The sequence below is a fragment of the Sinocyclocheilus anshuiensis genome, unplaced genomic scaffold (assembly GCF_001515605.1).
Source record: "Sinocyclocheilus anshuiensis isolate Anshui unplaced genomic scaffold, SAMN03320099.WGS_v1.1 scaffold2129, whole genome shotgun sequence".
Classification (NCBI taxonomy): Eukaryota; Metazoa; Chordata; class Actinopteri; order Cypriniformes; family Cyprinidae; genus Sinocyclocheilus; species Sinocyclocheilus anshuiensis.
This window is the reverse complement of record NW_015552540.1, coordinates 816156-831894: the sequence shown is the minus strand read 5'-3', so window position 1 is coordinate 831894 and position 15739 is coordinate 816156. Positions and strand designations below refer to the sequence as shown.

Here is a 15739-nt window from a genome sequence, read left to right as displayed (position 1 = left end):
GTATTATCACTTAAGGTGAAGTAATTTAGCAGGTATTTGTGCTTCTGAAAACAGTTAGTTTAAAATGGGTGGAAAGTTTGAGAGAAAGGTGCAGTTTCTCAAAGCAAAGACTGTTCACGTCAGCCAAGTATTTGGGAGAGTAATTAGCCATGCACATCACCCTCCTCCAAAATTCCTAAATCTCTCTCTCTCTCTGAAAATATACAGCTATAGACGACAGACATGTGAAATCAGTTGTTTTCTCATCCTTCCTATAATAGCATCAGATTACAAGAGAAGAGACGAGACGAGACGAGACGAGAGGAGAGGAGAGGAGAGGAGAGGAAAGGAGAGGAGAGGAGACGAGACGAGAGGAGAGGAGAGGAGAGCAGACAAGAGGAGAGGATAGGAGACGAGAGGAGAGGAGGAGAGGAGACAAGAGGAGATGAAAGGAGAGGAGAGGAGACGAGAGGAGAGGAGAGCAGACGAGAAGAGACGAGACGAGAGGAGAGGAGAACAGACGTATGGGAAGCCAAACAACCCAAAAGTGGGATGAAACAGCGCGGTATTAAAGGAGAGAAGAGAAGAGAAGAGAAGAGAAGAGAAGAGAAGAGAAGAGAAGAGAAGAGAAGAGGTGATGTGCATAATAAACGGACAGTATATAATGTACATTTTCTGAAGAGCAGTGACATTAACCATGATAAATTATTTCAGTAAAAGATGACCAGCACTGTTGATGTACCCAGTGTCTGGCTGCAACCTGAGGTATTGTGGTCTCCTGGTTAAGGCTGTAAGGAAATAGCTTATACGAGCTAAATGAATAAAGATGGAGTTCTGCTCTATTCACAGCATTGCTCTTGCATTAGCTCCAGCTTTTTCCATTTATTATAGCAGCTCTCTCTCTCTGTGAGCTTCATATAATTACATTTCCAGGGGGAAATATTTTCCTGCTGAGTTCACCCTCCACTACTCTCTGATGCGAAGTATGGCAGGTGGCAAAAGCCTGTCAGTATTTACGTGAGACCATTAAAGAGAAAGTGCATTAATGCACAGGCACAGATTTGGAGCTTGGATCCCTCGGCTTTAAGACAAGATGCAACATCTGTAGTGTTGTATTCTGGGTGAGAAGTAAACAGGAGGTAATATAATAGCTACTCAATAGCTAATTAACTTGTTTTTCACAAGAATATGCCAAAGGGCTGAAGATACTTTACCTGCTCTGTGACTCTGTAGATGTAGACTTTGCCCTTTTCCCAGCCTCCACTGAAGAACATGGGCGCAGCCACCAGCAGGTTATCAGTCACTCCATCATCATCCAGATCCACTGGAGCAATCTCACTGCCATAGTATGACCCAATCTGCACAAACACATCCATCAAGACCAAAATTATTACTAGTGGTGCACAAGGACACAAATTTACCAACTGTGAAACACCCTACTTGGATATGTACTGAGGTAAGCATAAAATGCATGAAAACACAGGGAGTTAAGCTGAGCCACTTTTTACTTGCATTGTCCTCTATGTAAAACTAATATGCTTATATTTGATAATGTCTACCAACTTAAAGTGAATAACATAAGGACACCGAAATATGGCAAATATAGGGTGAAATAAACATGCCATAATATGGCAATTTAAGTTCCATATTAAATCTCATTCCAAAGTCAGTAGTCAAAAGCAGTTGGTCAAATAAAGCCTAACTAAATGCACTACTATCACTTTTCTCCTATGCATCTTTGAATCACAAGCATCTGTATATGCTTTTATAAATATCAAGTCATGAAAAAGTATGCACAGTTAATAGGGTTATATTTAAGGCTGTTTACTGTGGTGCTAATCACCTGTTAAATGTTAATCACCTTTAAAAAATATTCATTATCTCTGTGTTTTATTTGTAAGAGCGAATTTATTTGCATGCTTTTGGACTGTGATGAGAAGCACATGGGCTGTGTGGGATAAATTTGTAATCTAGACAGTCCACTCATCGCAAATGAAAGCCAGGAGAGAAATGTACCAAACTGAAAATACAATGACCAATTGATCACTGTTGTTTGTACAGTATGAGTACTGTGCGCTGCAAGTGTTTGTAAGCATATTTTTAGGTTCATTACCTGCTGTCCCTTGAGTGAGTGTAATATAGTGAGCTCTCCAGTATTTTTCAGGGTGAAGATGATGACCTTGCCCGTGTGGTTAAACCGAGGAGCTCCTGCAACATATAACTGGCCACTGCGAGCTGATACCACCGATGTCACTGTGTAACCTACAAACACAAAATGAGAAAGATGATAATAAATGTATGTCACTTGTAAACCAGTATACTAGATTAATCACTTTGCTTGGGAACAGAGGAGTGGAGAAAAAATTAGGCCAAAAGAATAAAAAATTCACAGAATGGAGAATGAAGAACATTAAAAAAGCAGACATTATTTATATGTAGCCAGATCATACTGGGGCATTTCCATCATTAGCATAGACAGCTGCTGTTGTAAGTATAGGTTTGAATTCTTTACCCAGGTACGCTCCATGGTTCTTCAGCTCTTCTGGGAACTCTTGTTCATAAGAAGACTTTGGTGGGACCACTTTACCCTGACGAGTCTCCTTCAGCACAGCCCCATTCCAGTCATAAGCTCCCACTGCTCCCACTAAAATACCATCCTGCAGACAGAGCATATGAATATATCCACTCATTTTTGATCTGTAGTAGGCAATTTTGCATTGATGTGCTTTTTGATACCAATGGCTTTAGTCAAATATAATAAAAAATATTAGTAAGACTTGAACAGAATGAATTCTGAAGAATAATAAAATCAATCACTGAATATCAAAGCTTAAAATCTTAAAAGCCAATCATGCCTTCATAGCATAATGTATGAAGGCAGTAAAATATTTGCTATTAACAAAATATATTGAAGATTACTGTAGATTAAAAGCACAGTTAAAAAAAAAACATTTTTATAAAACATTTCACATTTTTCAGTTGTTTGTACAGCTCTCGGGAACTCAGTAAATTCATAATACAGTGATTCATACATTTCATCTTCTCAGTGTTCATTCAGCTCCTTCATAATTTCTTTGCTTTGCAGTCAATTGCCATGGAAACCTCATAAACAATGTATTTCCTTAGTGATGAGTTTATTCTGTTGTAATTTATGGACAAAATGCTTGGCATCCCACACTGTTAATTATGAAGACAGTAGTCGGAATGAGAGCAAGTCGAATGGGTTCATGTTTAGAGAGAACTGAAATTCCCGGGCGGTTTCTTACATATAAACAAACAACAACGTTCCGAGCCATTCCAGTCCAGATGGAACATTCTTACCAAACTTGCAGGCCACTGAGAACACACTGCTCTCGCTCAGTTGATACTTCAGGACTTAAACATAAACACACAAAGCTGATAATCATGACTTTTTGGTTTTTAATCAGAGAACAAAATGCACCATGGATTAAACCACCAGAGTTTTCCAGAAAGTCTCCTGTATTATGTGCCTTTATGGTGTGACCTCATCCTTTAAACAACTTCTGCTCCGGCTCTACTGCGAAGTGACAATTAAATGGAACAGTGCTGGGGGCTACATGTGATGTTGAGCACCTGGTGCCCATTGCACCTCATCACCACTGCCATAAATCCACTGTCACTTTTCTTTTCTACAGAACCAGCTCCACAATCGCATGCAGAAGATGTGCTAAAAGGCCAGCATAGAGTCACAAAGCAGGACTGCCTCTAAACCCGATGCCACCAGGACTGCATTGCTTTACCTTTTCCTTATCACCTATTTTATCAACCCCGGACTTCATAACACTTTTACTGGACATGCTTTTTTAATTTCCCTCTTTTGTTAGTCTACTTTTTACCCAGTTAAACCTCTGAAGCTTGTTACACTCCCCACCACAGTGGGTGTGTTTACTCTGAAAAGGTAAATAATCACATGGCATAGAGTCTTTTGACAGAGTGAACTGAATTGGCATTTAATGAAAGTGAACCTAGTAAAGGTCAAATTAAATTGATAATCTTCCTTGATTGCCTTGATCAGCCTGTTCACAGATTAATCACTCAAACTGGGAAATTGTGGTTGTATCAGTTTGTTTTATTCAAGTATCCTCTAAATCTGAATTTCACTTTTTTCAAGTGTGATCTATCCTTAATTAACTTAAAATTAAGTTAAGTTAATTAAAAATTAAGTTACACCAACAAAAGTATTTTTTTATGGCCAATCAATCAAAATGCTGAATTCACTGTTATTCATGTTTAGGCAATCACTTTATATTGCTGCAGCATATCTCAATAAATAATGTTCTCTAGAGATCATTTAAAATAAGAATCCACAAATAAAGCTAATAAAACAATTCAGGGGCATGAAATAAAGTGTAAAACTCTATAAAAACTTCTAAAAACGAAATATGTGTAAACTATAAGCAATATTTAAACCTACACACATCCCACTTTTAGAGAGTACCATCTGGATTTAGGGGTATGATTTTCTCCTAGAGTGCAAACATTCTTTCCAACAACTTATCCCTCTCAACACTTAAGTTGCTTTTGTAGCAGATGCTGTTCCAGGCATCCAGAGGCCTGATGGATTAGATTTCCAGTCATCCCAATGGCCATCTGGAGTTTTCCTATCTGCTTCTTCCACAAAAAAAACTAGATATTAATAACTCTCACAGCAGTTTGTGCTTGCCTTCAGGGGATGGAGTGGAAAAATCAGAGGGGTTGCATCAGGAAACTGTGCAACCTGGACAGAGATGATTAGTGCTACAGTTGGGAGCAGGTCTTGGATGGATATAGACCCACCAGGTACAGTTTAGGCAGATTTTTTTGGATGGAGCATGGCAGATGGCCTGCCAGAACAAGCAGGTACTGTATGAGAGCGTCAGGTGCTGAGTCTGTGCTGGAGGACAAGCCAGCTCTGATATCAGCTCTGGGTTCAGACAGAAAAGAAAAAATGAAGACATTTTCCTTCTCCCCTGAGGTGCGGCTCCTCCATACTTCTCACGATAATCCCTTCCCTGGGAAAACCTGGGCCTTATATTCATTTCTTTGGAATGAGAATCAGAAAGAAGCTTGTTTGAATTATCAGGGAGGAATCTTATCTGCTCACCATTGTAAAGGTGTAATACTTTTGGTGTATCATATTACTGACAACGACATATAGAGATGACCTACAGAAAGAGAAGAAAAGAAATGAAGAATGTTTAAGAAGAAGGAAAGATAAGGTTAAAGTTCAAAGGAAGTAACCCTAACCATTCACTGAACGTCTGACTTTTGGTTCAAACAAAGTAGGTCTTAATCTGATCTCGGTCAACTTGTCTGGGTTTTTTCTTTCAACTGAGATGAAATAAAGAACTGTGAACTTGAGGAATAGCGTCGACCGAGAACCTACAGACTGATGGACACCCAGACTCACCTCCACTATGTGTGTGGAGAAGCCAGCTTGAGACATCTGGAGACCAAATGCTGTCCCATTCTTGCTAGTCCCTGCAAACAGAGACAAAATGAACACACGGGAGAGCAAAAGAATCCGCCATTTCCTACAACAGAGCAGTGCAGATTTCAGTGGTCTTAAAGAGCGAGTTGGCAGAGGGCATATATCAAAGAGATGTGGTATAAAATTTAAGATTTGGTCCAATGAGATTTACAGTGTAGTGCTGTGCAGAGATGTAAATGTTTTACAGGCTGAGGTTTTGGGCTGTGTTATAAATATGATGCAATGCTGTGTGTGGTGCTGGAGTGGTAAAGTCGCCAACCCTCTAAACTGAAGATCCTCTCTCCGAGAGCGTCCACAATGTCCTTCAAAGCTGCTTCGTCTGTCACGTTAAAGAAATGCTTATCATCAGGGTCACTAGCGATGTATTTGATCTCATTGAGGAAAGCTTCAGGGTTAATGCCTCTGCGGTTGTAGTAGCCCAGTACCTGTTGTGAGGAACGACCCCAAGAATCAATCAGCCTGAACATGACGCATTTGTCTTGAGTGCCCAAGACCACATTCTAATCCATAAGTCTCCATAAATAGGGCTGAAAGCATTGGGCCTTTTTCACTGGTGTCAGCAGCTGAATGTGACCTCAATGGTTGGTCCAATGCCCATTTTAAAATGGGTCACCTCATAATTTCAGCATCAGAATGGGCATTTGATCAATGCCACAGCAAAAAAAAACAAAAAAAAACTGAAGAAAAACAATACTTACAGCAATGGCATATCGGGTGATGCCGTCCTTCTCGCTGTCCTCAATGACCTGCTGCAGGTCAACGCTGTCATGTGATTCTCCATCTGTGATGACGATCATGACCTTCTTTGCTCCTCTTCTGCCTCCCTGTTTAAAGGCCTCTGAGCTGTGAACATCCATAGATAATAACTTATGCTCTGTAAATGTCATTCTAGGGCTCTGTTGATGTCAATATGTAAAATGTACATTACACTTCAAAAGTTTTTTTTTTTTTAAGAAATTAATACTATTGTTCAGCCTGGACTCAGTGACAGTAAAGACAGTTATAATGTTGAAAAAAAAATGTTTCTTGAGGACCAAATTAGCATATTAGAATTATTTCTAAAGGATCATGTGACACTGAAGACTGGAGTAATGACTGCTGAAAATTCTGCTTTGCCATGACATGAATAAAAGGCATTTTAAAGAGTATTAAAATAGACAATAACTAAGTCATCATACCAATAAACAATTATTGTAGCAGTACCGTGCAACACTGATTCCCAGCGCAGTGTTGGTCTCTTCTCCTCCTCGCTGGTCTATCTTACGGGCTGCTTTGACCACATCCTCCACAGAGCGGAAGTCATTCAGTTGAAACTCGGACACCACCTTTTCTCCATACTGCAGTACTCCAACCTGACAAGCACATGATTCACACATTTGATATAAAGACACATTTGATATTTCACATTGTCATTGTTCAGAAAGTCTAAAACACCTGAATCTGTCCTGGTCCAACATAGAATTTCCGCAGGATGTTGATAAGGAAGTCTTGAACTTCGTTCCAGGGGTAGATTGAATTTGAACCATCTAGGACTATCACTATGTCCATGTATGTCTCACACCCTGAAAGAGGAAATTAGACGTTTTTGATGTCTTTGGCACATAAAACACATTAAACAGTAGTAGTTCTGTTCAAAATCAAATTTTAGTGATTAATTTAAAAACAAGGTCTGTGACTCTTTTGTCAAAAAGAAAAAAGATGTAACAACTCAGCTCTTCATGAGCAGTCAAGGACATTTTCTTTTTAAAAAGAAGATTAATTTCACAATATATTGCCTCTGGCAGATCCAGAAACTGTCATGGCCAAATTCAGCATAAAAATAAAGTCCATGGTTAAGACAGAAAGTGGAAACATATTACCAAAAATTTCACTGCAAAAACTGTCCTAGTTAAATCGAAGGTGCAGGTGCATGTGCTTACTTTGGAAAGCAGGAGCGATAGTGCGGGAAAATTTAAAGCTGGCGTTGACTCTGGAGCAAATTCCAGTGCTGTAGTATGAGCTGCCACATTCGTACGACCAAAGGGGACCACAAGCCTGTGAATTATCACAAAGGCTATTAAGCGCACCATTAATAAATGCATTTATGATTTACATAAAGATCATGGGCTCATTCTACATAAATTATAATTCCATAGTGTTCCAAAGGTAATGGATGGTGTTTAAACACTTAACAATATTAGTGTTGTAGACCATTTAAACGCCAGATGACTTTAATATTACAAAGAATATGCATTATTAACTATCTAACCAGCCATCCAAACTCACCACAAAGCTGTTGTCTTTAGGATTTGACGAAAGGGTCATTCCAAGTCTCATTTTATCCTTTCGCTCAGAGACATTTGTCAATGATATCCTTCCTTAAGAAAAAAAAATGAACAAATGTTGGAGGCAAATAAAAGGCTGTGCTATAAAATCCAACCACAGTCCATGTGTGGCATATGTACTTTGCAGAAAGACTTCCTTTAACTGTAAACATATTTGTTAATCCTGTCTAGGCATTCCTGATTTTATCTGCAGCGTGCATCTGTTATGTGTGTGCATCTATACACATGCACATATTAAAACTGGCAGAAAGGCTGTATCGACACACTTAACATTATATAGAACACATATGCTTGACATACTGTAGATGTTGTGTTCTGTAGTGAAGAACCCACATGTAAACTTCATTACAGATCAGGAGTGCATTTGAATGAATCAATGTGTTTCCCCCCTTTGCTTTTCACAAGGCATGCCTGGTAACGCTTTACCCAAACCGCAAATCTAATCCTTATTGTGGCAGCTTTGCAAAGTAATTATTTACTGCTAGTAAATAATAACACTTTCTTTTGAAGTGTAATTACAAAAGTATTTATTCTAATTATATATATTAATTATAATTCTCAGTCATACAGTGCTAATCCAGTCAACAAAATTACTGACAAAAATTTTTAACAAAGAGTTTAATTTTGCCAACAGTAATGAAGGAAAGTGCATGCGCATTGATAATAATGTTACAAAAATTACATAATTTTAATTGAAATATAGAAAATAATGTGAAAATAATATGCAGTATTAACAATGCACTAACAGTGTTTTTTGGGAAAAAAAATGAAAAGCATCAAAATGATGTGCACAAATGAATTTAAGCGTTCAGTGTTAGTCAGAATGTGTCAGTCACAATGTGAATACACTCTAAAATCATTAAAATATAACATTGAATATAACTTGTCTATAACACAAACAATGATTAACTAAAAGCATAAATATTTTGTAATTCTGTGCTACAGTAGTGTACTCAATGTTTTTTCAGGAACTCAATAAGCAGGAACTTGTATAATCAATATTTTGATATTCTTCAAATGTTGACTTGATAAAATGATAGAATGTTTGAAATAATTGATTTAATTCAGCATTATATTGTCAACTAAAATGTTATTTTCGACTAAAGGTATATGTAATTTTAATCATACTGGCATGACAAAATACTGGCTAAATTAAATGATTTTTTTCAAAATACAAAAAATATAACTAAGACAAAAAAGTGTGAAAATTAACTCTGCAGTCATCATACCAAGATTGAGTTTGGTGCAGCTGGGTCCTCCAGATCTTCTGCTTAAGGGACATTTGTACACATCTCCTGTCTGATGCTGTCCATTTGTTTCCAGTGGGGCTCCTACCAGTAACCTAGAAACATCCAGAATCAAAGCATATAAATATTACCTTTGACACAGAACAATATTCATCTAACAAAAACGTCAGAAGAAACACACAAGCAGGTGTGTGATCCACTTCCCTGTAAATAAAACAGCCAGATGCCTGTTGATTTAAGCTCCCTCTGAAAACAGGGACGTTTAAAGGAGGTTAGAGGAAGTGAATCAATGAGAGATGGCAGGTGAGTGGAATCTTCTGGCAAAGGAATGTTTAAACAGGTTTAAGGTGAATGTTGACGTCTGAGGTAATATATCGATGGCAGCGCGCAGGGCGGTTAGGTATGTGAGACTCTGCTGAGATATGTTTGCATGCGTGTTGAAATATGTATCCTGCAACCCAGACTGACTAAACACATCGCTCCATTAACGTTGGCATGCTTTACACGAAATACTGCTCCTGCAGAGAGCAATCAGGGACACACACATCACTCAGATGCAGTAGCAGTAGCACTGCAGGGAGCAGTACGTACTTCTCATGGCTCTTGGAAGCATGCAGCTTTTATAAGCAAAGCCCGTCACTTTCACTAAGTAGCCGTAGAGGACTCATTTAACTAGTCACAGATCACTGCAAGACTAGGCATCCTTAAACACTGCAAGATGTGTACCGTTTATGCAAGAGATGCAGAATTCTTTCATGCTGATAGTGGTCTCGAGGGAGATAGGAAACTAGCTTGACTTCGCATTTATGTGCCTGTGCCAGGTCAGGATGGGCTCTTAAATGTCATTCAGAACTTCATAATTAGTTTATGGTGAGGTGGTACCATTAAATAGTCTGTCAGACGTAAAGGCAGTATCTTTGCTTTGGGGTCAGAGAGTGACAGTAAAACTACACTAATAATGGGAAACAAAAGTCCATTTTCTGCAAAAGAGCTATTTTATGATCCTCGGGTTATTTGTTTGCCTTTTAAAAAGCAGCGCTCATGTAGAACGTTACATTTTCTTAAGAGCAGCATATAAGTTTTTACTGATTGTTACTCAGAGGTCTGTTCACAGCTCAGAGTAGTGCTTACTAATCTTAATATTAGGTAACATTATTAATATTTATTTGAAACTTTATCTTGTGATATCTAGTTCAAGGTTATATAGGGGCTGCAAAGGAATGGTAGAGGAGCAAAGCAAAACAACACACACACACACACACACACACACACACACACACACACACACACACACACAAAACAAAACAAATCAAATCAAATCAAAAGACCAGGGGCTGCAAAGGAATGGTAGAGGACCTTTCAAAACAAAACAAAACAAAACGAGCATAAAGAAAAATGACCAAAAAAAGAGAAAATATAATTTAATATATTTAAAAAATATATAAGTATGATTTAAAATATATATTATATATAGATATTATATATAGATAACATTTCTTTAAGTTATTTTAGCTTTTGACAATGACCAATATAAACTAATAAATACATTTTTGAATCAACTTCTTGTCTGTATAGTATCATGTGTACTATTCATATTTTTCACACACAGACTCTAGTTTGCATATTTTTCATACATTGCATATTTACTTACCAGGGAAACACATATGTTTGCAAGTACATATACTTCAGCCTGTCTATTGCGTCCTTATGACCTTAATGTTATCTTGCATTGTTTCCAGTTTTTTTGCTGTTTGTTGTCTTTATGTACCATTGCATTATGTGTTGATATATGAGTAAATACAAAGTGTAAGTTTCAAGTATATGTAAAGTATCTATGTAAAATACATTATAGTTAGATTACTTCTTCAATAGGTTAGCTACTGTATGTGTATATTTATATTATGCTTAAATATGTACAGTAGCACCATTGTCTGTGAAGCACAACATTTTGTTCCACATATAGCAGAATGACACTAAAGCTCACTTGACTTGACGCAGTATAAATGGCTCTATGGAAAAATATTGAGCTGCTTTTATATTTTAGGAAGGAGATCATCACATCTGATGATTCTTGGCGTAGTTTGAAAACGCCTCTTCATTCTGTATTACACATGAAAGATTCAAATCACAAAGGCACTATCACATCCTGCCACACGTATGAAACACTGCATCTCACACACACCAATAATCAGCACATCTAAAGCTGATTCTGACAGGTGGTAAAGGTTAATGCTCTAAACAGGAGCAATACCCACTCAGGGACAGAGCGATTCAGAGAACGATATCTGACACTAGCTTACTGCAGATCCAGACCTCCATGAGTTTTCTGCCATAGGCCAGGGGTCAACATCATGGGCCCCTCGAGAAAATATTTCTCTGTTTGGCAAGCGTCAGCAGTGAAGCATTCCAACAAAATCTGGATCCAGCTTCCCAAACAAATGGATTTTACCCATTACAGTTAAAATCTAATTATAAGACACCCACAGGCTATTTACAGTGGAATTAAGAAATGAAGTAGAACAAGAAGCACTGCACACGTCCTACTGCTCAGCCTGACTTGGATAATTCAGTCAATACGATCAAATAAACCGAAAGGGACAGTTTATCACTGTTTCATACGTAAATATGAAATTTCTGTGATATACTGATTTTTGGATAAACAAACACTCCAAGTTTGACACTGGTTTGAAATTAGCATGAAATAAGCAAGGAAATAAGCTTACACAAAAAAAAACAACAGAAGTCTCCAGTTTAAAGTTCATCTAAACATTTTGAAATGTCTCTGGAAATGATTTTTCACAGAAAGAGCTCAGACTGTGTGCATATTTCCGCTGCTATTAATATTGTGAATATTACTGGTGTTATAGCTGCCTTTGGCACTATACTTTACACTTGAGTTCAGCTCAGGACACACTTACTTAAATAAAAAAGGAGAGAAGGAAGTATGAAAGAAATAGAGAGATGAGAAAGAGGACCTTTGTTGCAGTGATTTAATGGTCTAGTCAGACTTCCAGGGTAATGACACAGTGGCTGTTAAAACAATCAGGCTCAGACTCATTAAGCTCTCAAGTTTTTTCTCTGCGGCAGGGCTACAAAAGGCTAATAGCACTGAATGAAACAGCCTCGCTAATACACAACCTTTACATATTCAATCTGCCACAAAACGCTGTACTAGCAGCCCAGATCCTTTGGAAAATCTAAGAGGAAAGGGTTTGCCATTAATAGCCAAATGTTTTTCACATTTGGAGAGTGAGAAAAGACTTTGCTCATGGTACCATGGTGCTGAGGTCTATGAAGTGCCAGTGAGTCCACTGATATGGCGTTTCATTACTTTCATTTATGATGGGACAGAAAAGGAGAGATGAACCACAAATGTTTTATCCTTTTCATGGCCTGTGTGTTAGTGATTTAAAAGGGCACGTCAAGCATACCAAAAACCATGACACGCAACACTTCTGTGCTGTCATTTCTTCGTAGTAAAGGCAGCAAAACTAGTTAAGTAATTATAGCAACTCACCACACATCCTTAAACCCATAAAACTATTACTGCACATGTTGATTTCATCTAATCATTACTGCTTTGTTAACCAAGACATTCATGTACAGATGAATTTTCCTAGACCAGTATAAAAGGCTTGTGAGCAGTATATCAGCTAAGTTTGAGAGTAGAGATGAAGAACGCTTCATCCCTCCTGCTGCTTGAAGAATTTAGAGGTCACAGGCCAGACAAAAGTCAAAACTCAGCAAGGAATTCAAACTGCAACCCCTCAAAAATAAACAAGCTGTGCATATGTGCCCACGTTTGTCTGTATGTCCATCCCAAGGGATCTATCAGGCCAGTTCTGTGGATGTGCATGTGTCAGTGGCCACCCAGGAAAAAAATCCCATTGGCTGCCAGAGAGACACCAAGAAAAGAATTCATGCCTTTTTATCCGTAAACACCATCATGGACAACCAAGTCATAATAGTCATGCAAGTCATAGTCATACAAGTCATAACCAAATTCAGCTATTTGTGTATTGCCTTGCAGTTTAAAAAGTTTTCTCTCCATCTATGAGCTGTGATCTGTTTCTATCCAAACTACTACAGCAGAAAGTCAGAGACAGAATCAAAATAATTTAAAAATTGCGCCATTTTGTATTACTAACAGCTGAAGGTAATGATGGCTACAGATTATTTTATTTAGCTCTTAAGACCTCTGATATTTGACCAAATATCACATACACTTCAGAGGTTTGGGGTCAGTAAAATTTTATTTTTTATGCTTTTATTCAGCAAGGATAAAATTGCAAATGCTCTTCTTTTTAATCTTTTATTTGAATTGTATTCATCAAAGAACCTTGGAAATAGGCGCTTTCGCACCGTGTAGTTCTAGGAACGTATTTACAAACATCAACAACCACTGATTGGAAGACGCCATGATCGGAGCTGTTTTTGTTGTGTGTCATGGGTTTTGTGATGAGAGATGGAATGTAAACGCACAATTTACGCAATTGAAAGAGCATGAAAATCTGACTAAATCTGACAACTTGTAGTGTTATCATCGAGGCTGAGAAAAGGACACAACGCTGCAGACAACAGGTAAATGCCGTTATCGCTGTTTTCCATGTTCGTGGAGTATATATTTTTACACGTTTTTAAAAAAATGCCAGGTAGCCGGTGTTTTGTATGCATTTGGCCAATTGACATACACTTACGCCACTGGACTGGACTCTGAAGTAGGAGCTAAATTAGTTCCTAGAACAAAACAAGTTCCTAGAACAAAATATGCTCCTAGTTCCTGAGGTGCGAACACGCCAAAAAGTGGGAACTTCCGCCAATAGTTCTAGGAACTATGATAAGGTTCCTCCGGTGCAAAAATGCCTTATCTTGTTTTCCAAAAATATATTAAGCAGTACAACTGTTTTTAACATTGATAATAATAAGAAATGTTACTTGAAATCTAAATCAGCATATTAGAATTTCTGAAGGATCATGTGATGCTAAAGAGTTGACTAATGGCTTTAATGTTGCCATCACAGACACAAAAGACATTTTAAAATGTTAAAAAAGGACCCAAAACTTTTGACTGGTATTGTATAGAGGAAGGATGTAAATTTAAAACAATGCAAAACAGAATGAAAAATACAAATAAGTGTAACAAATATATGAAATAGTTGCAAACACATATTATTCATACTTCAAAGAAGCCGAAAACATCAGTCATGTATCACAAAACAACAGATTCCTGAAATAGTTAAAATATTCATCACCCATGAAAATTTCCTGTGCCCTAAAACTCCCACATGCTCCATATGAGTTGTGCAATGAATGCGGTATGGGGCTGGATCTGCTTTTATCATCATCACAGAGCTAAAGAGTTCACATTTCTCTATGTGATGCAAGTTAGTGGGTTCGGCTCACTCTCTGTGACATATGCAAATGTGAATTTTTTAAAATATATTTCTGATTTAAAATAAAATTCAACATGCTTGTTTAGTAGTTTGTGGCACTTCGAACATTTCAAAGTTTCTAGCCTGTAATTATGTATCTGCTACATGGTAGCAACTTTTGAGATTGTTCTAATACACAGCATGCAGGGCAATGCCTGTGTCTTGGAACATGTATAGTGAACATGTTCCAAACAATCCTGGTGTACTGACCTGAAATAAAATGCATATGTTAACATAATGTTAAGACTCATAGAGAAAAATATGAGAGAACAACGGCTACATACTCCCTTCTACAGCAGTAACCACAGCTGATGTGTGTGTTGCCAGCCCCTTTCCCCCATTTTCCTACACCACTAAACCCTTCTGTGCCTCTGAAACTGGGATAAGACCTCTTGACACTGCATGCTGCTGTGATAAGACCCTCACTGCACCCGAGAGAAAGAGAAAGAGAAAGAGAAAAAGAGTAGAGTTTGGAATAGCATGCAACTATAACATACAATTTTAACAGTTGACTCATTATTTTATTGTTATAGTTACAGTTATATAAAACGTTTTTTTTTTCACAGTATACTAGTTTAAACAATAGTAGGTAGTATATACTTTGCAGTATGCCTTAAGTACATTGTTTTTCTATTTTGAAAATAGCCAGATTTAAAGAGAAAGAGACAAAGACGACTAATTGGATTATAGTATTTTGTTGTCATCATCATTAGCCATTCTCTTTCAGCTGGATGAACATGTGATATGATGACCTCCCAGTTTTTGAGTTAAAAAACATTATTTGTGGATAATTTTGACAATGTTCACTTAGTTGTTATACCCTGTTTGAGCAAAATCAGTAAGTTTTAGTGTAATGTGATAACATTAACTAGTATTTTGGGAAAAAGAAAATCATCTTGGGTCAAAAAGATCAGAAAACTACATGAGGGTTAATTAGTGCTTCTCCGATGGTGCATATGAGTTCAATTACCCAGTGTTTGCTTAAAGGGGTCCTATTATGCTTTTTCACTTTTTCAACTTGTTCATGCCAGACTGGGGAGAGAGGTGTTGTAATAATGTAAAATATGTGAAAAATACAACCTAGTATGAGAGCATGTTCTAGTACACCCCCAAAACAAAATCAAGACTTTGTAAAAGAGCATAATAGGACCCCTTTAAAAAAAAAAATAAATAAATAAATACTGTATATATATTTATATATAGTGTTACCCAAAAGTGTGCCAAAGCAAAGAGAGATGATGATAACTTAATCTTTGGGCTCAAATT

General features: G+C 37.5%; 1 protein-coding gene across 1 annotated transcript in view; it reads right to left on the bottom strand.

The window, feature by feature from the left end:
• Positions 1–15739, bottom strand: part of LOC107663942 (integrin alpha-11-like) — a 40897-nt gene that overhangs the window by 13434 nt on the left and 11724 nt on the right. Inside the window, exons 3-13 of the mRNA XM_016454354.1 lie at positions 9024–9136; positions 7736–7827; positions 7390–7504; positions 6905–7032; positions 6674–6822; positions 6169–6313; positions 5730–5895; positions 5390–5460; positions 2492–2636; positions 2093–2241; positions 1194–1337 (exon numbers count right to left, since the gene is read on the bottom strand). Of these exons, the coding sequence (XP_016309840.1) occupies positions 1194–1337; positions 2093–2241; positions 2492–2636; positions 5390–5460; positions 5730–5895; positions 6169–6313; positions 6674–6822; positions 6905–7032; positions 7390–7504; positions 7736–7827; positions 9024–9136 (1417 nt within the window). The remainder of the gene's footprint in view (positions 1–1193; positions 1338–2092; positions 2242–2491; positions 2637–5389; positions 5461–5729; positions 5896–6168; positions 6314–6673; positions 6823–6904; positions 7033–7389; positions 7505–7735; positions 7828–9023; positions 9137–15739) is intronic.